We start from the raw sequence: 25162 nt of genomic DNA, 5'->3' as shown, positions 1-25162 counted from the left end.
GGGGTAAAACATATTCAAATTTCCCCCTTCCCACCTTCAGCCCTTTCATTCGATAAATCTTTATTAAATCGATGAGGAAAGGTTGTAGGAATGATTGAGGCAAGACAGCCCCAGAGGAGAGGACGGGAAGGGATCGGATGGATGGAGAAGTGAGTGCAAGGCAGGAGCAGGACACCTCAGCTTCTGAAAGGAGAGAAAGGAAGAAAGCTTAGGTGGAGACCGAGGTGCCCACAGTGGAGAGAAATTCGAATCTTCACATAAGGTAACAGAGTTCTGGAACACTGCCAAGTCCGTTCCTGAGACAGGTTTCAACGGGGCCAGTGTCATCATAAATGCTGGGCCAGGTGTCGCCAGGCAATTGGAGTTTGATTTTCCCGAACAGTGTTCTCCCTGACTCCAAAAAAGTCTTCAGGGGAATTCACCAGATTCTTGACTTGGCTGGGAAAGACTGTAGCTAAAAGACTGGTTTGGGAACCTGAGTGAGTGGAGAACCTTCCTCTTGAATACAATCCAGCTGGAGCTATAGGAAGTTCTGTCTGCCAGTGCTCCTATTTCGGAAGCATTCTGTCCTGTTTCTCATTATGTGTCTGCAGTCTGCAGAAAGAGAAACGTGACCGCCACAGGCGGCAAACCTTTGAACTTAGCTTCTTCCTTGAAAAGTGTGTTTTTTTCTGCCAAGAGACTGGGGGCGGGGCAGAGAAGGGAGAGAGAGACAGAGAGGGAAAGAGCTTTCCAGAACCCCAGTCCCACCACCCTCTCCACCACCACCTGAGCTTGGTGAAGTCCTTAACCTCTCCAAGCCTCATTTGTAAGCTAGGAATAAGGAGAGCTCCTCCCCTTCAGGGCTATCGCGAGAAATCGGTGAGTAATTACAGTAAATGGTAGCATTCACGATGTCACGGTTTAACCACTAGGCTCGGGGAGGGATGGCCACAACAGCATTAACCAAGACAAAGCCAGGTGTCAGCACCTCTCAGCATTTGCTTCTCCCGGTGTAGATGGATTTTGATGTGCTCTCTAATGAAAGTAGCTACAGACATCTTCCGCCGGGTCAGATGAAAAAAGGTTCCCTCGATAGATATTTATGGAGCGTCTGGCAAGAATCAGATGTGGCAGATGTTGAGGATCACAGGCTAATGAGCCAGCTGGGTTTCGAGCCAGTTGGGGTGCCTGCCACCCCAGAGCTCTCGGCTTCGGGGAACAGGTGGAATGGGAGTGCCAGGGAGACACACAGTGTGGATGTGTGTGTCCTGGAGAGCTGGGCTTGAATCTCGGAGATGTGTTCATTCATTCTTTCAACCAGTATTTAAGGACCTACTGTGTATGTGCCAAGGGTTTATTCTAGGAGCTGAGGATACGGTGCTGAGCAAGGTAGACAAAAAGCTGTCAGCCTCTCAGAGCTCAGAGGTGGCATTGTACCAGCTCAGACGCTCACTGCCAAATCTGTGGTCCTGGGAAAGTCACTAGGTCTTGCTCAGCCTCGGGCTCATCACAGAGCATCAAGGGTATTAAATGAGGTAATGCATGTGAATCTCTTGACTGGGTGCCTGGCACGAAGGCTGCACCCAATAAATGGTGGTGTGATAGTGTGCAAGGTGACCCATGGTGGGGACCGCCATCCCAAATTTGGGGAGAGTGTGGGAGGGATTCTTGGGAGAAGTGACTTATACGCCGAAATCTAGGGCAGCAATTATGTCGCCGGGACAGAAAGGTGAAGACCACCCCAGCTGCTCGTAACCTCCCCTGACCCTCTTGTCTGCCCCTGCAGGTCTCCTTCCCATGGGTGAGGGGCCCAGCACCTTGGCCAAGGCCACAGCCACCTTGGGCCACCCAGCAACTGAACCAGTCACCCTCACCAACACAGACCCCCTTCTACCCGGGCATCTGGACAGCGCCAGTGCAGAGGAGCTGGTCGCAGGGGTCCCCCGAGCCCCCCATGGTCCCACCAGCCTCCCACAGGCGGCCCGTGAGTGCCAGCGAGAAGATGTTCTCCTTCGAGGTGGACAGAGCCGCCCACAGCGTTCCCATCATCAGGCAAGGTACTCATGGGCGCTTCCTTGGCGGCTTAGGGGAGGGGCTTTTGCTAGGAGGATGGGTCTCAGTTTCTGCTTTCCCCTTTTTTAAAAAATTTTTATTGAGGTGCAGTTGATTTATAGTGTTGTGTTAGTTTCAGGTATGCAGCACACTGAATCTGTTCAACATATACATGTATCCACTCTTTTTTAGATTCTTTTCCCATATAGACCATTACAGAGTATTGAGGAGAGTTCCCTGTGCTATCCAGTAGGTCCTTCTTAGTTATCTCTTTTATGTATAGTATTGTGTATGTCAATCCCTCTCTTCCAATTTATCCCTCCCACCACTTATTCCCGGTAACCATAAGTTTATTTTCTACATCTGTAACTCTATCTCTGTTTTGTAGATAAGTTCATTTGTACCTTTTTTTAGATTCCACATATAAGCAATATGGTATGATATTTGTCTTTCTCTGGCTTTTGCTTATGTTCTCTGGTTCTGAAGTAGAACATAATCAAATGTGAAAAAATTGGGGAAAGCAGAAAGTTAGAAAACAGTAAAAGATAAGCTGTCACCCTTATCACCAGAATTCTCCCTGTTGACTTTTTGGTACAAACTCCTCCAAGACTGTGCTCTGCCCATCTGCACACGTCAGTACCTCTGTGGTGAGTGTGTGTGTGTGTGTGTGTTTGTACATATATATGAATATATATGAATCTGTATCAGAATCTAAATTTATATACTTCAACTCAGATGTACAGACATATTGGTAACTGAAATCCCTCTTGCCTTAGGAGGTTTTTAAATATTTTATTACCATTTTACAGGTAAGAGGAGACTGAGGCTTATGGAGAAAATTACTTCTCCAGAGGTTATGTATTCACTCTAATCTAAAATAACGCTTTTCAGTCAAATTTAAGGCTGGTTATCTCAGTGACTGTCACTCACAGCCTGGTCACTTTGGGGACACACAGCCATCAGGGTTTCCTTCTCCCCCCCTCCCCCCCAGAAGGCCTCATGGCACTTGGGGAGGAGACTTCCTGTCTGTCACCATCCTCTTGGCCTTGCCAGGCTTACTGGCAGAGTAGCTGGGTCGACTTAGTCCCTGGCATGATTCCCAGGTTTCTTCTGTGGCCACTGGTGTGAAGGTCCCATTCTCTGTTTTCCGTGTCCCAGCCCCAGACCCCTCTGAGTCCCCAGGTCTCTCGATGCCTCCACACCCTTCCCTGGTCTCACTCAGGACCACTCACCTAGTCACTTCCCTCAGCCATTCAAATAATAGTTATTATTCTGAAATAAACAGACTAAGGAGCAAATGAAAGGTATCTCTGCAGTTTACATCATCATCATCATCATCTAAGGAACGCTCATGTACCAACCACCCAAGTTAAGAAATTACTCAGCCATTTCCCCCCAGCATTTTTTTTAATTTAATTTTATTTATTTCTTTATTTATGGCTGTGTTGGGTCTTCACTTCTGTGCGAGGGCTTTCTCCAGCTGCGGCGAGCAGGGGCCACTCTTCATCGCGGTGCGCGGGCCTCTAACCATCGCGGCCTCTCTTGTTGCGGAGCACAAGTTCCAGCCGCGCAGGCTCAGTAGTCGTGGCTCACGGGTCCAGCTGCTCCGTGGCATGTGGGATCTTCCCAGACCAGGGTTCGAACCCGTGTCCCCTGCATTGGCAGGCAGACTCTCAACCACTGCGCCACCAGGGAAGCCCCCACCCCAGCATTTTAATGTGAAAACGTTCAAACATACAGCAAAGCAAAAATAATTTTACAGAGACAGCTCTCCTCCTAATTCTACCGCTAACACTTTGCTGTACTCTTTATTACATTTCTGTCTACCCATCCTTCTTGTCCTGCATTAATCCATCTTATTTTTTGGATGCATTTCAAAATAAATAGCACACATCTGTAGTCCTCCCCCTAAATGTTTTAGCACATATACCATTAACTAGAACTCAACATGTTTTGTCTCCTTCATGTAAAATGAACACAGAATGTGTATTAGTTATCATGATTGCATAACGAATTCTCCCCAAACGTAGCAGCCTAAAGCAAAATCAAACATGTGTTATCATCTATACGGTTTCTGTGGGGTCAGGAATTTGGCAGCAGCTTAGCAGGACGGCTGTGGCTCAGGGTCCCTCGTAAGGCTGCAGTCATCTGAAGGCTTGACCTGGGCCAGAGGATCCACTTCGAACACGGCTGCTCACATGGGTGTCAGCAGGAGGCCCCTGTTCCTCACCACATGGGCCTCCCCAGAGAGTGGCTCGAGCATTCTCATGACACGGCAGCTGCTCCTCCTGAGCAAGTGATCCTGGAGGACAAGATGGAAATGGCAACATCTCTTGTGACTAAGCCTCAGAAGTCATGCTCTGTCATTGTTGCAATATCCTGCTGGTTACACAGGGCGTCACCCTCCAGTGTGGGAGAAGACTACACACGGGCCTGAAGACCAGGAGGCGGGGATTATCAGCAGTCATCTTGGAGGCCGGCTACCACAGCCTGCCCTCGGGTCCTCAATGATTCACACTCCTCCTCCTCTCTCCCGAGGCCCCCCAAAATCTCACCCCAGTAACAGCATCGGCTCAAATTCCAGAATCTCGTCTAAATCAAGTCCAGGTACAGATGGGGCTCATGGGTGTAGTACGTTACGTTCAGCTCATCAAGTACTACTTCCAGAAATCTGAAGACCTCTGAACAAAGGGTCTGTCCCTCACACACCCAGCACATATTGGTGGGACAGACATAGCATCACTGCTACATACACTCCTCTTGTTCCAAAAGAAGAAAAACAGGAAACACACAGGAGTCCCTGGCCCAAAGCAGTTCTGAAGTCCAGCTGGGAAAATATCGGCAGTTCCTTGACTGGGCTTCAGTCCAACTCTTGCCCAGAAATGACTTTCCAGGGCTCTTGGCTCTGCCCCTGGTCCGTGAGTTCCGCCTTCTGAGTCGTCCTCCCTTTCCTATGAAAGGTGTCCCATGGATGTGGCTGCATAGTTTTATAGCCTGCTTCCTGCCTGTAGAAGCTTGGGGGTCCAGACGCTTCTTTGACTTTTGTGGGTCTCTGTCAGTCTGAGTTGGCAGTGCTTCTTATTGGGGTTCATCCTATCAGGCAAAACCCACGCCCACAGACTTTTTTGTCACAAGCCCTTCCACCATGGGCTTCTGCAAAGACTGACAAAGGACAGAAGCTTCTTAGAAGCCCAGTTCTTTGACCGAAGGGTTCTCTTGGACACTGCCCTGGATCTGTATTCTTAACAAAGGATTTTACAACCACACCCTCAGCTTCTTCTCTGGACTGTGTTTTCTTGAGAGTGCCCTTGATTTGATCTTTGCCCAGAACCTGTTTCTTACATTTCATTTGCCACCTGGAGAGGCAGGGAATTTTCAAGCCCAGAACATTGCCCTGATTTAACAGCCCTTCCTTTAACTGTCTCTCCCCCTCACATTTCACTATAAGTAGCAAGAAGTAACCAGGCAGCACCTTCCAAGACTCTGTCTGGGACTCTCTTTAGCTTGACCACTCAGCCTCATCACAAACATTTTCTACCTTCCTCATGACCACAGGCAACGTGTTAGGAAACCTTCTGCCACCACCTAACAAGGATCCCTTAACCCCAGTAACATTTTCCTCACTTTCCTGGAACCCTTCCCTCACTGCCTCCTCAAAGGCCATCGGGCTTCTACTAAGACTATTCAGGCTTTCTCAAAGACTCTTGGCCAAAGTCCTCCAGCTTCTGGCCACTGTTCCATCCCAAACCACTCCACATTGTAGGGTTTTTGTTAAATTTTGCACCACTCCTGGTGCCCAAACCTGTATTTGCTACTTATTGTTGCATAACAAATTACTGCAGGATGTAATGGCCTAAAACAACAGTAAACATTTATTATCTCATAGCTTCTCTGAGGCAGGAAGTTGGGAATGGCTTAGCTGGGGGATTCTTGCTCAGGCTTGTCCATGAGGTGGCCGTAATGGTGGTGGCTGGGCTGTGGTCCTCTGGGGGCTTGTCTGGGGCTGGAGGACCCACCTCCAGGATGGGTCACTCCCATGGCTTTTGGTAAGAGGCCTCAGTTCTTCACTAAGTGCACCTCTCCATACGTTGCTTGAGCATCCTCAAGCTGCCAGCTCCTCCAGACAAGTGGTCCTAGAGAGTGAGGCAGAAGCTGCAATGTCTTTTAGGATCTAACCTCAGGAATCAAACTGTGTCATTTCTGCAATATCCTTGGTTCCATAGAGAAGCTTTGTTACGGACTGAATTGCATTCCCCCAAAATGCATATGCTGAGGCCTCAATCCCAATATCGCAGAATGTGACCATATTTGGAGATAGTGTATTGAAATAGATGAGTAAGTTCAAATGAGATGATTGGGTGGGCCCTAATCCAAGGGCTGGTGTCCTTGTAAGAAGAGAGAGAGAGACGCCAGGGATGCACGTGCACAGAGAAAAGGGCATGTGAGGACACAGCAGGAAGGTGGCCGTCTGCAAGCCAAGGAGAGAGGCCTAACCCTGCCCACACCTTGATCTTGGACTTCCAGCCTCCAGAACTGTGAGAAAATGAATTTCTTTTGTTAAGACCTCCTGTGGTGTTTTGTTATGGCAGCCCCAGCTAACTAATATAAAGTCCATCCAGTATTGCAGAGGATGATGCAAGGGTCTGAATACCAGGAGACAAGAATCAGTGGGGCCATCTTGGAGACTGGCTACCACACCCTGAAAGGTGTAGATCTTGAATGTGCTCACTGAGTTTTGCCAGTCGTGCACAACTATGTAACCCAAATTCCTATCAAGATATAGAACATTACCATCACCCCAGAAAGTTCCCTCATGTCCCTCCCCAGTCAATTCCCAGCCCCAGGCCCCAGAGGCACCCACTCTTCTGAATTCTTTTCCAGCCATGGATTAGATATTCCTGTTCTAGAATCTCAAGTACACAGAACCATGTAGTACATGTTCCTTTGTGGAAGGCTTTTTTCACTCAGCATAGTATTTCTGAGATTCATTCATTTTGTTGTATGGATCATGTTCTGTTTTATGAACATATATACAGGGTTTTGGGGGTTGTTTTTTTAATGCATCCTTTGGACACATGGCACATGGGCTGTTTCTTCTCTTTTTTTCACTCCGCCATTTAAATTTTTCCACTGTAATCACCGGTTTCTCCAGTGCCATGCTGAACTTGGGGCTTCTCTGAAGGACTTGGATTCCCCCTGGAGAAATGAAGGATGAGTCGTATGGCTTAGAGTCACTCACTTCTACCTGGGCTCTATCTCCTCAGCCTCTCAGCCAGGTCTCATGTTTCCAAACATTTGCCCTCGTTCCCCTGACACTCTCGCCATCCTCAGAAAAGGACTTTCATCTTCCCGTGTCATGGGGAGTTCCTTTCTGTCTGGGCCTCTCTACTGCACGCTTTAGAGAAAACTCTGTGCTCCAGTCCTCCATGCTGTCTCTTGACAGAAAACACCTCTTTTTAAGGGTTCCAAGAAAGCTCTTTCCTCTCTTAGCAAAGCTGGGCTCTTCCAATTAAATTGGTTTACTGTTAGACTGTCACCTTGCTTTAGACTTGAAAAATTCTATTTGAAAACCCAAAGCCAAGGATTTATTTTCTGCAGATCAGGTCAGGGTTTCTCAATCTTGGCAGAGTGACAGGTGGGTCGCATAACTCCTTGTTGAAGGATCTGTCCTGTCCACTGTAGAGTGTTTAGCAGCATCCCTGACTCCTACCCACCAGAGATACCAGTAGCAACACCACCACCACCACCCCTAACTGTGGTTCTCAAAAATGTCTCCAGACGTTGTCAAAAATGAAAACGTCATTTTGCCTGGGGGAAAACTCACCCTGTTCTAGTTAATACTCATCCTTCCTGTACCACAAGGCAATAAAACGTCAGCTCCAAGGCCAAATCTTAATGGCAAGAGCTCATGGGAGGTGGGGAAGAATTACTGAGAAAAGAAAATATGTGGAGTGACTTATTAAAATAGCATCTTGATTCATATATATATATATTTTTTTTTTCCCAATAATGGGATCATATGAACCTAACATAGGTAACCTTCTTTTTTTTTCTTTTTTTGGCCGTGCCGCTCAGCTTGCAGGATCTTTGTTCCCCAGCCAGGGATGGAACCTGTGCCCCCTGCAGTGGAAGCACAGAATCCTAATCACTGGACTGCCAAGGAATTCCCTACCTGATTTTTAAAATTCAATAATATGTCATAAACATCTTCCCACTTCAATACATTGACTACATAGTGGTTAAAAGCATAGGCTCTGAATCCAACAAACTTACGCTCATCCCTTGACTCTACCACTTACCAGCTGTGTGTCCTTGAGCAGGTGACTTGACGTCTCTGTGCCTCATATCTCTCACGTATAAAATGGAGATGGGAATAATAATGCCTATCTCACTGGGTTGTTATGAAGACGAAATCGTATCCTGCCTGTAAGTGCTGAGCACAGCGTCTGGTGCATAGCGAACATTCAGTAAATATTAAAATATTTAATATTTTAATATTTAAATTTTAAATTTTACAATCTTAATAATTTAAATATTTTAAAATTTAAATATTTAAATTTTAAATATTAAAATTTTAAAATTAAGTTATTACCTAACCATGATTGTTATTTAACTTTTATTTACAACTTACAATGTCTGAAAGACACAGTTAAGGTGCACACATACTGTCCCTGCTGCAGACTGGTGATTATTGGAGCGCACCAGGACAGCTGGGGGTTGTTAAAATATTAAAGTAACTCCCCTGCCTTTTGGCCAACAGCTCATGCCCGAAAATTCTTAAAGTGACTGCGTCCCCGTATCCGCCGTCCCACCGCCCCAGCCCTCCCGACTCTCCCTGGGGCTTCTCCCCACTGGGACCTCCGAAGGATCCAGCATCTAGAGTTAAGCCGGTTTGGTCATACATGGCCCTTAGGTTCTTTTTGATAAATAACAGTAGCCGGTAAAGAAGTTTGGGGCAGGTGAGGGGTAACTGCTCCCGCACCTCCCTGCCTGGGTGTAAGGAAAGCAAGTCTCAGAGCAAATTCTAGCCCCACAAAGACTTTGAGTAAACACACCTTCCCCAGTAAAGGGACCCCATCGATCAGCCTGTTCTGTAAGATTGATGAAGTCCCCGCTCCGGCCATCATCTTGCAGGGAAGCGTCCCTCAAGACAGCCACGACAGGGTCGTAGAGGCAGCCGGAGTCACCCCTAGAGATGGCATCAGACGCCAGAACTCTAAGCTGAGACTGGACAGGGGCCCAGTTAGGGTCAGACCCCGAGGCCCTCCCTGGGGACACAGGCCAGTCAGTACCTTCCTCCAGTGAGAGCCGATTTCTTGAGGAATCTGAAAACAGATCAAGTCTTCCTCCTGAAAATTCAGTTTCCAAATTGAGATGCGTAATCAGTGTAAAATAAACCCCAGATTTCAAAGGCTTCATGCCTCGAAGAAAAAGAATATAAAATATCTCCATATTTTTTGTCGATTACGTGTTGAAATGATGCTTTTTAATGTATTGGGTTAAATAAAATTGATCATTAAAAATTCCTCTCTTCTTTTTACCTTTTTAACGTGACTACGAGAAAATTGAAAATTGCATTCTGTAGCTCCCCTTATTTCTCTATCAGTCACTGCTGCTGTAGTCAGTTAGGACTTTGCTGCTCAGGATCCAAGAGAGTCAGATGGGGGCAGTGAGCTTCAAGTAAAAGTTTTCTAATCATGGACCTAGCTGGGGAGGTGGAGGGAGAGAAAATGGGCAGCTGCTGAAGTTCCAGGCCCTTGTGTTCCTCGTGCCCCAGGAAACACTGTGGCCAGGGCTGCTCATTCAACACGCAAGGCTGTGCATTCTCTGGGCACCACAGGCCATCAGCTATGTCCACTAGAGGTTCTGGGGTCCACAAAGAGGTTTGAGACCTGGCTGGGGGGCAGGGATCTTTGACTCTAAAATGCATAAATAAAAAATACAGAAGCAAAATGAATAAATGATGAATGTCCACAAACATGACAGTGCGTGCTTCATTCATCATTAATGTTAATACTCATTAAAGTTTCATCACCACTGAAAACAATTTGTTCAGTTTCTCACTTCACAAGAAGATAAGAATGTGCAGTGACTGTCCAGAAACCATAGTCACTTGGAAATTTAAAATATGCTGCTTGGGCCCAAGTGATCTCACACGTAGAATTATAGAAATCTTTACAAACGTTTCTACACCAATAAAAAGAAATGTATTCAGTGTTGATGTGAGTGAATTGCGAGATGTCTGATGTGATACAGAGTGGGGTCCCCAAACACAATGCCATAATCCCTGAAAGTCATATAAAAAGGCCTTGTAATACTGGGGTAAATAAGAAAAAATATAGGAAAGCTTAAATGTCTATCAAGTGGATCCTAGTTAAACACGTTTGGCACACTTGGACAATGGACCACAATGCTACCCTGGAAAAGAACCAAGTACAGCTACAAATACTGACATGGGGAGATGTTTTTGATATTGTTAGCTGAAAAGTAAGCTGGATAAGAATCTCTGTCATGTAAATGCATTTTTGTTTTTTGACAAGATATGACTGCAATAAAAAATATAGCTAATGTTTAGCGCTAAATGCGCTACATGAGGGGTCAGCAAACTTTTCCTGTAAAGAGCCAGATAGTAAATACTTTAGGACTTGTGGGTCACATGGTCTCTGCTGCAACTACTCAGCTCTGCCTTTGTAGCTGGAAAGCAGCCATAAATAATATGTAAATGAATCACTGTGGCTGTGTTGCAATAAAACTTTATTTACAAACATAGGCAGAAGGCCAGATTTGGCCGCAGGGCCATAGTTTGCCAACCCCTGCTCTATATCATTATTCTATTTAATCTCCAGATAGCCCTTTATAACAGAGACTATCAGGGATCCTGAATTATGTATGTGGAAACGAAGGCTTAGAAAGAGCAAATGACTTGCCCAAGGTCATCAGCTCTTATGCGGCATAGAAAAAAGTCTGGAAAGAGGCACACCACAGTGCATCAGTGCAGTTAACGCTGGGGAAGAGAAATGAGGCAGCTCTTACCCTTTCCAGTCCTCCTGTAATGCTTTCAGTGCATAAGTCTCATGAATGTGAAGGTTAATCTGAAAATATTCTTTAAGACTTTGGGGAAACTCACAGTCTCCTCTGCATTCTCTGTTGATCTTGTGTGTTAGTGTGGACCAACGCGGCGGAACTGTCGGAACAATCAGTGGCCGAGGAAATTCCTGGGGCAGAGCCCTACAGAGAAATTTTTGTGGACCAGGACCTGTCCCAGCACGATAAGGTGAGGGGTCTTGGGGAAGCACAGAGCTACAGCAGCAAGAGGGACCATGGAGAGATTGCCACTGCCTCTTGTTCTCTGTGTCTCAAGGACTGTCCCTTTTTCCTACTTCCAAGAAACCACCTCTTCCTCCCAAGACATTCAGCCAGGTTTGGCCACTGCTCATTTTATCCCAAATAACATCTACAACTACAAGGTACTGAGCACCTACTGTGTGCTGGGCCATGTCCTGTGCACTTGACATTTATTAGCTCGTTAATCTTCACCAACTTCAAACTAGATTTTATCAGCCTCACTTTGCAGATGAGGAAACTGAAGCTCAGAGAGGTTCAGTGATGTGTTCACGGCTGCCCAGTGCAAGGAGCAGTGTTAGGATTCAAAGCGAGGTCTGGTTAGCTTCTCAGCGGGTACTTCTAACTCCCACACAGTAATCACTTGGTCAACCTTCAGTGATGGAACAGTGATGCAAAAACACATTCCTAGCAGGAGGAATTGAGCCCTGAAGTCAGGGAGGCCTGGGCCAAGAGACTCGTTAAAGAACCAGAGAGGTTTAAAGCAGGGATGCGAGCAGAACAGGTGGATTCAAGTCAAGCCATCCTGGGAAGGGCCCAGGTCAATTTCTCCCCACTTAGACACGACCTGAAAGTTACTCTAAAAGAAGCAGTCTATAATATCTCGCTTTCCTTCAGGGCCAGGGCCTGCTCCTGCAGCAATTCTCAGAGTTTGTGAGGAGCAGACCTACCTGGGGTTCTTGTCAGACACGGAAATCCAAACCTTCAGGAGGCAGGGGGTTCCAACCAGGCATCCTGGGACCAGACTCTGAAAAATGTTGCAGAAAGGCGAGAAGCCACACTCAGATTCTGTATTTATCACTGTGTAACAAGCCATCCCAAAACTTAGCGGCTTCAAACAGCAACTCATTATTCCCCAGAATCTATGGGTTGACCTGGAAGGTTCCTTTGCTCGCGTCCCCTGGCCTCACTCATGCGGCCTCAGTCAGCCGCTGGCTTGGCCAGTTTGGTGGTCGGTCTCCATTGGCCTCCTTCCCACATCTAGGGCCTCAGCCAGGACGCCTGGACTGGTGCGCCCCTTTGTGCATGTGGTTTTTCATCACAGCACGGTGGTCTCGGGGTTCCCAGGGGGCCAGAGCAGAAGCTGCACAGCCTGTAAGAACTTGCCTGGAGATCATGCAGCATCACTTCCACTCCATTCCATTGGTTAAAGCAAGTCACGGGGCCAGCCCAGACTAGAGGGTGGGGAAATAGACTGGATGGCAAAACTGCAAAGTATTTGTTGCCATTTTTCAACCTGCCTCAATTTTAACTCGGAAATATAGTGCAACCACTATAATTTTTTCTATTTATAGAAAATTTTTATAAGCCATTTATCATTTTTTCTATTTATAATAGAAAGAATTCTTTCTCTTTATAAGCCATTTCTACCCTAACTTGCCAGGACTCCTTCAAGTGACAATAAACAAATTAGCTTGAGGGGGAGCATCGATTAGCTCAACTTATTGGAAAATTTAAAGGGCCACTAGCTTCAGGTATGGCTAGATCCAGGAGCTTGAATAATGTCATCAGAACACCTCCCCACTACCAACCTCTCCCCTCTGTTTCCCTCAGAGTCTGGCTTTCTACATGAGGCTGGCTTTGTGTGTCAGAAAAGACAAACTCAGGCAAACAAGCCTACATATTTAAAGTTTATGATCCAAAAGAAGGCAAGATGCTCTCCCTCTGTAATCGATGTGTGAAATCTCTGATTGACCAGCTTGGGCCACATGCACATGGGGAGGTGGGACAGGAAGGAGCAGGGCACATGACTGACAATCCTACCCAGACCCCATGGAAGGAGGAACGCTCCCTCCAGAAGGGCAAGGGGACCCTCACCAGGAAAGCAGAACCCACAGCTGTCCACTGCCCTCTGCAAACTTCTTATATTCCAGCACTGTCACGGGGCCTGGCACTTAGTTGCTGCCCGATGAATGTTTGTTGCATGAAAAATGAATAAGCACCTGGCTGATCATAACAGGGTGAAACAGGGGAAACTGCCCAGGAGTAGGGAATATGTCTGATACTCTCTCTTGAAGTTTTGCCACCAACTTTCACAAGGACCCAAAGGAAGGCCCCTGGCAGCAGCTGGCAATGTCAGACAGGCTTTCTCATGAGCAAGGCCCTGTCCTTCCCCAGGTCACGGAGCTAGCAGGTCGTGAGGCTGACTGGACGGCTCTCCTGGGAATGAGCTGGCCCAGAAATTGCCCATTTACCTCCTCCCGTGACTGCTTTGGAAAAGGCCTCTGGGGAATTTTTTCTTCTTCTTCTTCTTCAGTTTTTCTGACATTTTATTGATAACGTCTGGTGAGAAGTTTGGGGGAATTTTTTTTTCCTTTTTTGGAAAACCTAACCAATTCTTTGGCTGCAGAGCTTTATCACTGGAGAGATGGAGGACAGGGTTAATTATACCTGTGGGTACAGTCTACCAGCAATTTTGTTTTTCCAGCCAAAAGTTGACATGAGCCCATGCAAATAAATCACTATTCCTGTCTCATTTACTTTCCAGATTGAGTTACCTGGAAAAAATTCATACATGAATAGCCAAAAGAGGCAGGAAATATTAGAAGAGAGGAAAGGGAAAACAAATAGTTAAGAATGTTTTAACTTAAAACAAATAACCCTCATTATAGGCAGAATGTGGTCAAACAGAATGTTGTTTTCCTAACTACCTTTCCTAGGTCCCCAGTGTGCTAGGCTGTATATTATAAATGAAAACACTGTAAGTAAACTTTCTAGCAACAAAAATTCCCAAGTGGGATGGTTGTTCTTAATATGAAAGTCTAATTCTCGGGGAAAGGAAAGTTTCCGTACCTGTGAGGTATAGACATCCATTACAGGAGTCTATATACAAGTACATCATTTTAACCCAATTCTTGTCTCTATGAGATTTTCCAAGTGACAGAGATAGCCTTGAAAGTCTGCTTTTTCCCTCCCTGCCTGCCCTCACCTTCCCAAAGAATGATACCATATTTTTCCTGTCTTTCTTTAAATGGGCTCAGCCTTACACCCAGACCCACACCTAGTAAATTTCCCATCTGGCCTCCACCCAGGATGAAATAATTCGGCTGCTGGGAAAAGAAGTCAGCCGTCTCTCCGATTTTGAACTTGAATCTAAATACAAAGACACCGTGATAGCAAGCCTGCAGAACCAAGTGGCCAACCTGAGCCAGAAGCTGTTGGAAACAGCTGCCTCCAGGCAGAAGGAGAGGGTGATCCCGCCCAAGTTTCAGGTTCTGCATGAAGAGGACGATGCCCAACAGAGAGAGATCCAGAGCTTGAAAAACCAGGTAGGGCTCAGAGACAAGTGGGTCGGGGCCTTGGGGTCACAACACAGGGTGACAGCTCTCAGGTAGAGCCTGGGGGGAGCCACCCAGGTAGTTAGAAATGGGCAGTGAGCACAGCATGGTGAGGAGTACAGTTCCAGGGAGTGCAGGGTTGGCAAGTTTCTAGCCTTGTAAGAACAATATTAGATTTGATTAAGTGCCTACCATGTTCAGGCCCCGGTGCAGGTGCTTTGGGTGCATTAGCTTATTTATTTATTTATTTATTTATTTATTTATTTTATTTATTTAATTTATTTATTTATGGCTGCATTGGGTCTTCGTTGCTGTGCACGGGCTTTCTCTAGTTGCAGTGAGCAGGGTCTACTCTTCACTGTGGTGCATGGGCTTCTCATTGCAGTGGCTTCTCTTGCTGCAGACCATGGGCTCTAGGCACGTGGGCTTCAGTAGTTGCAGCATGAGGGCTTCAGTAGCTGTGGCTCACGGACTCTAGAGTGTAGGCTCAGTAGTTGTGGCCCACGGGCATAGTTTCTCCACAGCATGTGGGATCTTCCTGGACCAGGGCTCGAACTCCTGTCCCCTGCATTGGCAGGGGGATTCTTAAACACTGCACCATGAGGGAAGTCCCCTCATTAGCTATTTAAACCTCAGTCTTCTGACACATGCCATTCTACAGATGAGGAGACTGAGGCACGCTCAGCGATGCCCAGGAGCTTGTTACAGCTTGCACAGCAAGTGAGAGACAGTGATGTGATTTGGGCTCAGCTCTGCCACCTTGTACACCTCATGCTTTCACACCCACTTTGCATTTCCACCCAACTCCTGTCGCTTCAGTGACCACTTCTCACACCCACCCGGACCCAGCCAGAAAGAGCTGGAGATGGGGAGAAGGAACCCCACAGTGTTCCAAACACTGAGGCCTTTATCAAACCCTGAAGGCAGCTGCTGGTTCATTTATAGGGAATTTCACCAAAAATTCTCCACCCAGAATGTCTGGATTTACCAGTCAACTTCCTTCCTCCTGAAACTAAATCCAAAAGAAAAAAAAAATTTTTCTTAAGTTTTAAAGAACTACTTTAAAATTGGCCACTGATCTGGTACATAAATTATATCTCAACAACGTTGATAAAAAAGCAATTGGAAATTGATGAATTTTGGCCTCAGTGCATAATTCTGCTTAAAACCGTAGTCAGATTTGGTTCAACATGACGGAGTAGAAGGACATGCTGTCACTCCCTCTTTCGAGAACACTGGAATCACAACTAACTGCTGAACAATCATCGACAGGAAGACACTGGAACTCACCAAAAAAGATACCCCACATGCAAAGACAAAGGAGAAGGCGCAAAGAGACAGTAGGAGGGGCGCAATCCCAATGAAATCAAATCCCATCCCTGCTGGGTGGGTGACTCACAAACTGGAGAACACTTATACCACAGAAGTCCACCCACTGGAGTGAAGGTTCTGAGCCCCACGTCGGGCTTCCCAACCTGGGGGTCCGGCAATGGGAGGAGGAATTCCTAGAGACTCAGACTTTGAAGGCTAGTGGGATTTGATTGCAGGACTTTGGCAGGACTGGGGGAAAGAGCGATTCCACTCTTGGAGGACACACACAAAGTAGTGTGTGCATTGGGACCCAGGGGAAGGAGCAGTGACCCCATAGGAGACTGAACCAGACCTACCTGCTAGTGTTGGTGGGTCTCCTGCAGAAGCGGGGGGCAGCTGTGGCTCACCAAGGGACAAGGACACTGGCAGCAGAAGTTCTGGGAAGTATTCCTTGGCATGAGCCCTCCCAGATTATGCCATTAAACCCACCAAAGAGCCCGGGTAGGCTCCAGTGTTGGGTCACTTCAGGCCAAACAACTAACAGGGAGGGAACCCAGACCCACCCATCAGCAGACAAGCAGATTAAAGTTTTACTGAGCTCTGCCTACCAATGCCACAGCCAGCTCTACCCACCACCAGTCCCTCCTATCAGGAAACTTCCACAAGCCTCTTAGATAGCCTCATCCACCAGAGGGCAGACAGCAGCAACAAGAAGAACTACAATCCTGCAGCTTGTGGAACAAAAACAATATTCACAGAAAGACAGAAAAGATGAAAAGGCAGAGGGCTATGTAACAGATGAAAGAACAAGGTAAAACCCCAGAAAACAACTAAATGAAATGGAGATAGGCAACCTTCCAGAAAAATAATTCAGAATAATGTTAGTGAAGATGATCCTGGACCTCAGAAAAAGAATGGAGGCAAAGATCGAGAAGATGCAAGAAATGTTTAACAAAGATCTAGAAGAATTCAAGAACAAACAAACAGAGATGAACAATACAATAACTGAAAAAAAAAAAACACACTAGAAGGAATCAATAGAATAACTGAGGCAAAAGAACGGATAAGTGACCTGGAAGACAGAATGGTGGAATTCACTGCTGCGGAACAGAATAAAGAAAAAAGAATGAAAAGAAATGAAGACAGCTTAAGAGACCTCTGGGACAACATTAAACACAACAACGTTCACATTATACGGGTCCCAGAAGGGGAAGAGAGAGAGAAAGGACCCGAGAAGATATTGAAGAGATTATAGTCAAAAACTTCCCTAACATCGGAAAGGAAATAGCCACCCAAGTCCAGGAAGCACAGAGAGTCCCATACAGGAGAAACCCAAGGAGAAACACACCGAGACACATAGTAATCAACTTGGCAAAAATTAAAGAAAAATTATTGACAGCAGCAAGGGAAAAATGACAAATAACATACAAGGGAACTCCCAGAAGGTTAACAGCTGATTTCTCAGCAGAAACTCTACCAACCAGAAGGGAGTGGCATGATATACTTAAAGTGATGAAAGGGAAGAACGTACAACCAAGATTACTCTACCCAGCAAGGATCTCATTGAGATTCGATGGAGAAATCAAAAGCTTGACAGACAAGCAAAAGCTAAGAGAATTCAGCACCACCAAACCAGCTCTACAACAAATGTTAAAGGAACTTCTGTAAGTGGGAAACACAAGAGAAGAAAAGGACCTACAAAAACAAACCCAAAACAATTAAGAAAATGGTCATAGAAACATACATATCGATAATTACCTTAAATGTGAATGGATCAAATGCTCTAACCAAAAGACACAGGGTTGCTGAAAGGATACAAAAACAAGACCCATCTATATGCTGTCTCCAGGCGACCCACTTCAGACCTAGGGACACATACAGACTGAAAGTGAGGGGATGGAAAAAGATATTCCATGCAAATGGAAATCAAAGGAAAGCTGGAGTAGCAATACTCATATCAGGTAAAATACACTTTAAAATAAAGAATGTTACAAGAGACAAGGAAGGACACTACGTAATGATCAAGGGATCAATCCAAGAGGAAGATATAACAATTATAAATATATATGCACCCAACATAGGAACACCTCAATACAAAAGGCAATCGCTAACAGCTCTAAAAGAGGAAATCAACAGTAACACAATAATAGTGGGGGACTTGAACACCTCACTTACACCAATGGACAGATCATCCAAAGAGAAAATTAATAAGGAAACACAAGCTTTAAATGACACAATAGACCAGATAGATTTAATTGATATTTGTAGGACATTCCATCCTAAAACAGCAGATTACACTTTCTTCTCAAGTGCGCACGGAACATTTTCCAGGATAGATCACGTTTTGGGTCACAAATCAAGCCTCAGGAAATTTAAGAAAATTAAAATCATATCAAGCATCTTTTCTGACCACAACGCTATGAGATTAGAAATGAATTACAGGGAAAAACCTGTAAAAAACACAAACACATAGAGGCTAAACAGTACGTTACTAAATAACCAAGAGATCACTGAAGAAATCAAAGAGGAAATCAAAAAATACCTTGAGACAAATGACAATGAAAACATGACGATCCAAAACCTATGGGATGCAGCAAAAGCATCCCATAGTTCTAAGAGGGAAGTTCATAGCTATACAAGCCTACCTCAAGAAACAAGAAAAATCTCAAATAAACAATCTAACGTTACACCTAAAGGAACTAGAGAAAGAAGAACAAACAAAACCCAAAGTTAGCAGAAGGAAAGAAATCATAAAGATCAGAGCAGAAATAAATGAAATAGAAACAAAGAAACCAATAGCAAAGATCAATAAAACTAAAAGCTGGTTCTTTGAGAAGTTAAACAAAATTGATAAACCATTAGCCAGACTCATCAAGAAAAAGAGGGAGAGGACTCAAATCAATAAAATTAGAAAGGAAAAAGAAGTTACAACAGACACCGCAGAAATACAAAGCATCCTAAGAGACAACTACAAGCAACTCTCTGCCAATAAAATGGACAACCTGGAAGACATGAACAAATTCTTAGAAAGTTATAACCTTTCAAGTCTGAACCAGGAAGAAATAGAAAATATGAACAGACCAATCACAAGTAATGAAATTGAAACTGTGATTAAAAATCTTCCAACAAACAGAAGTCCAGGACCAGAAGGCTTCACAGGTGAATGCTATCAAACATTTAGAGACGAGCTAACACCCATCTTTCTCAAACTCTTCCAAAAAATTGCAGAGGAAGGAACACTCCCAAACTCATTCTCTGAGGCCACCATCACCCTGATACCAAAACCAGACAAAGATACTACAAAAAAAGAAAATTACAGACCAATATCACTGATGAATATAGATGCAAAAATCCTCAACAAAATACTAGCAAACAGAATCCAACAACACATTAAAAGGATCATACACCATGATCAAGTGGGATTTATCCCAAAGAGGCAAGGATTCTTCAATATATGCAAATCAATCAATGTGATACACCATATTAACAAATTGAAAAAGAAAAACCATATGATCATCTCAATGGATGCAGAAAAAGCTTTTGACAAAATTCAACTCTGATTTATGATAAAAACTCTCGAGAAAGTGGGCATAGAGGGAACCTACTTCACCATAGTAAAGGCCATATATGACAAAGGCACAGCAAACATCATTCTCAATGGTGAAAAACTGAAAGCATTTCCTCTAAGATCAGGAACAAGACAAGGATGTCCACTCTCACTACTATTCTTCAACATAGTTTTGGAAGTCCTAGCCACAGCAATCAGTGAAGAAAAAGCAATAAAAGGTATCCAAATTGAAAAAGAAGAAGTAAAACTGTCACTGTTTGCAGATGACAGGATACTCTACAGAGAGAATCCTAAAGATGCCACCAGAAATCTACTAGAGCTAATCAATGAACTTGGTCAAGTTGCAGGACACAAAATGAATGCACAGAAATCTCTTGCATTCCTATACACTAATGATGAAAAATCTGAAAGAGAAATTAAGGAAACACTCCCATGTACCACTGCAACCAAAAAATACAATAGCTAGGAATAAACCTACCTAGGGAGACAAAGACCTGTATGCAGAAAACTGTAAGACACTGATGAAAGCAATTAAAGATGATAGCAACAGATGGAGAGATATACCATGTTCTTGGATTGGAAGCATCAATATTGTGAAAATGACTCTACTACCCAAAGCAATCTACAGATTCAGTGCAATCCCTATCAAATTACCAATGGCATTTTTTAGAGAACTAGAACAGAAAAGCTTAAAATTTGTGTGGAGACACAAAAGACCCCGAATAGCCAAAGCAGTCTTGAGGGAAAAAAACGGAGCTGGAGGAATCAGACTCCCTAACTTCAGCCTATACTACAAAGCCACACTAATCAAGACAATATGGTACTGGCACAAAAACAGAAATATAGGTCAATGGAACAGAATAGAAAGCCCAGAGATAAACCCACACACCTATGGTCAACTAATCTATGACAAAGGAGTCAAGGATATACAGTGGAGAAAAAACAGTCTCTTCAATAAGTGGTGATGGGAAAACTGGACAGCTACATGTAAAAGAATGAAATTAGAACACTCCCTAACGCCATACACAAAAATAAACTCAAAACGGATTAGAGACCTAAATGTAAGACCAGACACTCTAAAATTCTTAGAGGAAAACATAGGAAGAACACTCTTTGACATAAATCACAGCAAGATATTTTTTGATCCACTTCCTAGAGTAATGGAGATAAATACAAAAATAAACAAATGGGACCTAATGAAACTTCAAAGCTTTTGCACAGCAAAGGAAACCATAAACAGGATGAAAAGACAACCCTCAGACTGGGGGAAAATATTTGCAAAGGAAGCAACTGACAAATGATTAATATCCAAAATATATAAAGAGCTCATGCAGCTCAATATTAAAAAAACAAACAACCCAATCCAAAAATGTGCAGAATACCTAAATAGACGTTTCTCCAAAGAAGATATACCGCTGGCCAAGAAGCACATGAAAAGCTGCTCAACATCATTAATTATTAGAGAAATGCAAATCAAAACTGCAATGAGGTATCACCTCACACCAGTTAGAATGGGCATCATCAGAAAATCTACAAACAACAAATGCTGGAGAAGGTGTGGAGAAAAGGGGACCGTCTTGCACTGTTGGTGGGAATGTAAATTGATACAGCCACTATGGAGAACAGTATGGAGGTTCCTTACAAAACGAAAAATAGAATTACCATAGGACCCAGCAATCCCACTACTGGGCATATACCCAGAGAAAACCATAATTCAAAAAGCCACATGCACCCCAATGTTCATTGCAGTACTATTTACAACAGCCAGATCATGGAAGCAACCTAAATGCCCATCGACGGACGAATGGTTAAAGAGGAAGTGGTACATATATACAATGGAATATTACTCAGCCACAAAAAGGAACAAAATTGGGTCATTTGTAGAGACGTGGATGCATCTAGAGACTGCCATACAGAGTGAAGTAAGTCAGAAAGAGAAGAACAAATATCATATATTAACGCATATATGTGGAACCTAGAAAAATGGTAAAGATGAACCAGTTTGCAGAGCAGAAATGGAGACACACATGTAGAGAACAAACGTATGGACACCAAGGGGAGAAAGCGGCAGGGGGTGGGGGTGGTGGTATGATGAATTGAGAGATTGGGATTTACATGTATACACTGATGTGTATAAAATGGGTGACTAATAAGAAAAATATAAATAAATAAACATTTTAAAAAAGGAGAGAGGAAAAAAAAAACCATAGTCAATGCTTGGGGGCCTTTGTTCTCTTGTTCTCTGTTTACTGTCTTTCCCTCTGTAACCGATTCTAGGTACACAGTTTCAATCCTAGAAATGGTGCTCTAGAAAGGACACAGATTGTGTATGGTGAACCTAGGAGATTCTAGCAGGAAACTGTAAGCTCCATGAAGGCAAAGGTTGGGCCCAGTAACCTTCTAGAACTCTGTTAGGACCGTGTCTGTTTGTCTGTTCTTTATTCATCCATCCACCCATCCGTCCATTAATCCAAAGAAATATTTTGGGGGGCCTATCCCGTGCCATGCCCTCTTCCAGGCTCTGAGAATTCAGCAGAGAACAAGACAGACATGATCCTTCCCCCTGTTATGCTCTAGTGAGGGAGACAGAAAAAACAAGTCAACAAATACATGCTCTAATATGTAAATGAACTAATGACTCTCCTTCAAACCTGGTTTTGAAAAAACAATGAAAGTAACAGGTCCTGTAGGAATTATTAGTGCAAACAGCTACCTTGACATGTAGCTGACACATTAATGAGCATCTTTTTCTTGAACTGAACCCAATTTTGCTGAAATATTCCTTTCAGTTATTCTCCCATTTCAGAGCTTTCCTGAGAAAATGACATGTCTTTTTCAGGTACATGGATGAGGCTGAATTATTCCCACATACCTTTTTTATTTTTGGCCATACCACGCGGCTTGCAGGATCTTAGTTCCCTGACCAGGGATCAAACCCAGGCCTCCAACAGTGGAAGCACAGAGCCCTAACCACTGGACTGCCAGGGAATTCCCCACATACCTTTTTTTAAATAATTGAAATATATTTGACATAGAATATTATATAATTTCCACATATCTTTGAATATCAGCCGGTCCCAATTTGAGTATTATTTAAAGTGGCTGCCGATATCTGGGGGAAAAAATGTTTTTTTACAAAGAAATTATCTAGAAATAATTACACTGATGCATCATGCTCTTGCCTCCCCTACCACTGGAGCTTCACTTATAACTGAAGAAGAATATTTTATAGCAAGGCATATATGAACCAGAGGCTCCATCGGTTTGAACTCAAATCGAGTTTCAACCACTGACATTTTAGTTTCTTAACTATTCTACTGCCTGCAGAGCATTCCACCAGAAGTGTAAGCCACATGGCAGGTTGATTTATGGTTCTGATTACTTTATGTGTTTTCCCTGGTCCCCGAAGGTGTGTGCATAATGATTTGCTCTCAGAGATCTTCGATCTGCTACAGTATCACTAGAAAATTCTTACCTCCATGTGCTCTTATACGCCTGTGCTAATTAGAAACCAAATTATCATCCTGAAACAATCACTCCTCCTAGCACTCTTAACTTTCTTATGATTCAGTGCCCATTTTATTACACAGCTTAACAGACATTAAACATCTTGGAATTTATGCCATTACAAACAATATGGATATTTACTTTGATAGTAAAAGTATCAAAGAGGTTTGAAGACTCTTTGGAGTTTTCCAGCAATCCAAAATCCTAAAACTCTGACACTCAGATTGAAATATTTTCAATCTGTCAAAACCACTGGAGTCTTAGAGGGGAACGTATGTTTTCCCTTCTGGAAGTTTGTCTCTGTGTGTTCTATCTCTGGTATCATGCAAATAAAAGCATTAAGCTGAGAAGAGCTTACAAACACTTTCAGTGTTCCAAGGACCTTTTATGGAAAAGTTGTATTTACCCCCAACAGAGAAAAGTAAGATGTGAAAGAATTTTTTCACTCAAAGTTTCCAAAGCACAAACATGCAAAAGTATAGCCTTGGGGAGAGTGGGGGTCAGAGTGGCCTGTGTCCCCGCAACTTCTAGCATAGACCCCCCCCCCAATAATGTCTCAGGTGCCCCAGGGAAAAAGTAAGTGTAACTGCCCCAAATGTCCTAGACTCTGAACCATGATGGTGTATGAAACGAGTCAGAAAACTTGTGAGACCTTGACGGTTCTGTTAATTCTACCAGAGTAATAATGACAAGATTTCCAAGGATACAAACCAAGACCAAAGGCTGTGAGCGCCATCTGGTGGCCATATCAGCACGCCCGAACTCCATTACCTGGGCATGCCCACCACCTCCCCCCAATCTTTTTTTTTTTTTTTTTTTTTAGCGTGATGCCCGCAACCTGATCTGATTGTAAACAGGGAATTTCCTGTATTTCTTCTTTTGGAGGGATTATTTTTATTTAAGACACTGAGTCTCTATTTACTCTTATAACAGTTATTTTTAATTTAATGCACGTTTTTAAGTTTAAAAAGGGAGCTGCTTCTACGAAAAACGCTAAGAAATTATAGTGGGACTAGCCAAGAGACATGGGAAAAATAGTGAAAGTGGTATATGAATGACTGAAGTTTAGGAACTCTCTTCGGGTGGGGTTGCCAGATAAAGTAAGGACACCCAGTTAAATTTGAATTTTAGAATTTCGTTGTAGTGTGTGTCCCAAATATTGCATGGGACACATTTGCACTGAAATATTATTCATTATCTGAAATCCTATTTTAAGTGAACATCCTTTTTTCCTCCCCTAAATCTGGCAACCTTACCTTAGGAGAACAAAGAAATTGCACCCAGGACTTCCCTGGTGGCACAGGGGTTAGGGATCCGCCTGCCACTGCAGGGGACACGGGATCGAGCCCTGGTCCGGGAAGATCCCACCTGCCGTGGAGCATCTAAGCCTGTGTGCCACAACTACTGAGCGCTCGTGCCACAACTACTGAAGCCCGTGTGCTTAGAGCCCAGGCTCCGCAACAAGAGAAGGTGCCGCAATAAGCCTATGCACCGCAACAAAGACCCAACGCAGCCAAAAATAAATTAATAAATAAATAAAATTTATTTTTAAAAAAGGAAAAGAAATTGCATCCTTCTCCTTCTCACTTCCATTTTGATCTATCAAAACAAGCTAGTGGGGCTTCCCTGGTGGTGCAGTGGTTGACAGTCCGCCTGCCGATGCAGGGGACACAGGTTCGTGCCCCGGTCTGGGAAGATCCCACATGCTGCGGAGTGGCTGGGCCCGTGGGCCATGGCCACTGAGCCTGCACTTCCGGAGCCTGTGCTCCACAACGGGAGAGGCCACAACAGTGAGAAGCCCGCGTACAGCAAAAAAAAAAACAAAAACAAAAACAAAAAACAAGCTAGCTCTTGTCCTGTCTACGGATTGCTTGACATTTATGCCCCAATAAATGTGTCCCTGTGGGAGTACTGAGGCCTGACATCTGAAAAATCACAGGGCAAAGGCCCACAGTGCACCTTGAGGTGGGAATGTCCGGGCCACTCAGAACAAGCAGTCTGGCCACATCAGACCGAGAGGGAGGGGGTTCTGGGCCCAGCTCTCTTTCCCGGCCTCTCGGGTACCTGCTCTGTGGAGGCCGAGGCCTGGCAGCTACTTTCGGGCCCTTACAAACGTTGCATT

The 25162-nt window shown here is 44.3% G+C and overlaps 1 protein-coding gene across 1 annotated transcript in view; it reads left to right on the top strand.

The window, feature by feature from the left end:
* The window catches only part of LOC309808832 (forkhead-associated domain-containing protein 1-like), a gene marked incomplete at both ends in the record, with an annotated part of 77449 nt that overhangs the window by 32204 nt on the left and 20083 nt on the right, over positions 1-25162 (top strand). Inside the window, 3 exons of the mRNA XM_082629405.1 lie at positions 1769-2039; positions 11199-11308; positions 14409-14645. Coding sequence (XP_082485531.1) covers positions 1769-2039; positions 11199-11308; positions 14409-14645 — 618 coding nt within the window. The remainder of the gene's footprint in view (positions 1-1768; positions 2040-11198; positions 11309-14408; positions 14646-25162) is intronic.

The sequence above is a fragment of the Mesoplodon mirus genome, assembly GCF_964341445.2.
Source record: "Mesoplodon mirus genome assembly, chromosome: 7".
Classification (NCBI taxonomy): Eukaryota; Metazoa; Chordata; class Mammalia; order Artiodactyla; family Ziphiidae; genus Mesoplodon; species Mesoplodon mirus.
This window is presented reverse-complemented; position numbering and strand designations above follow the sequence as displayed.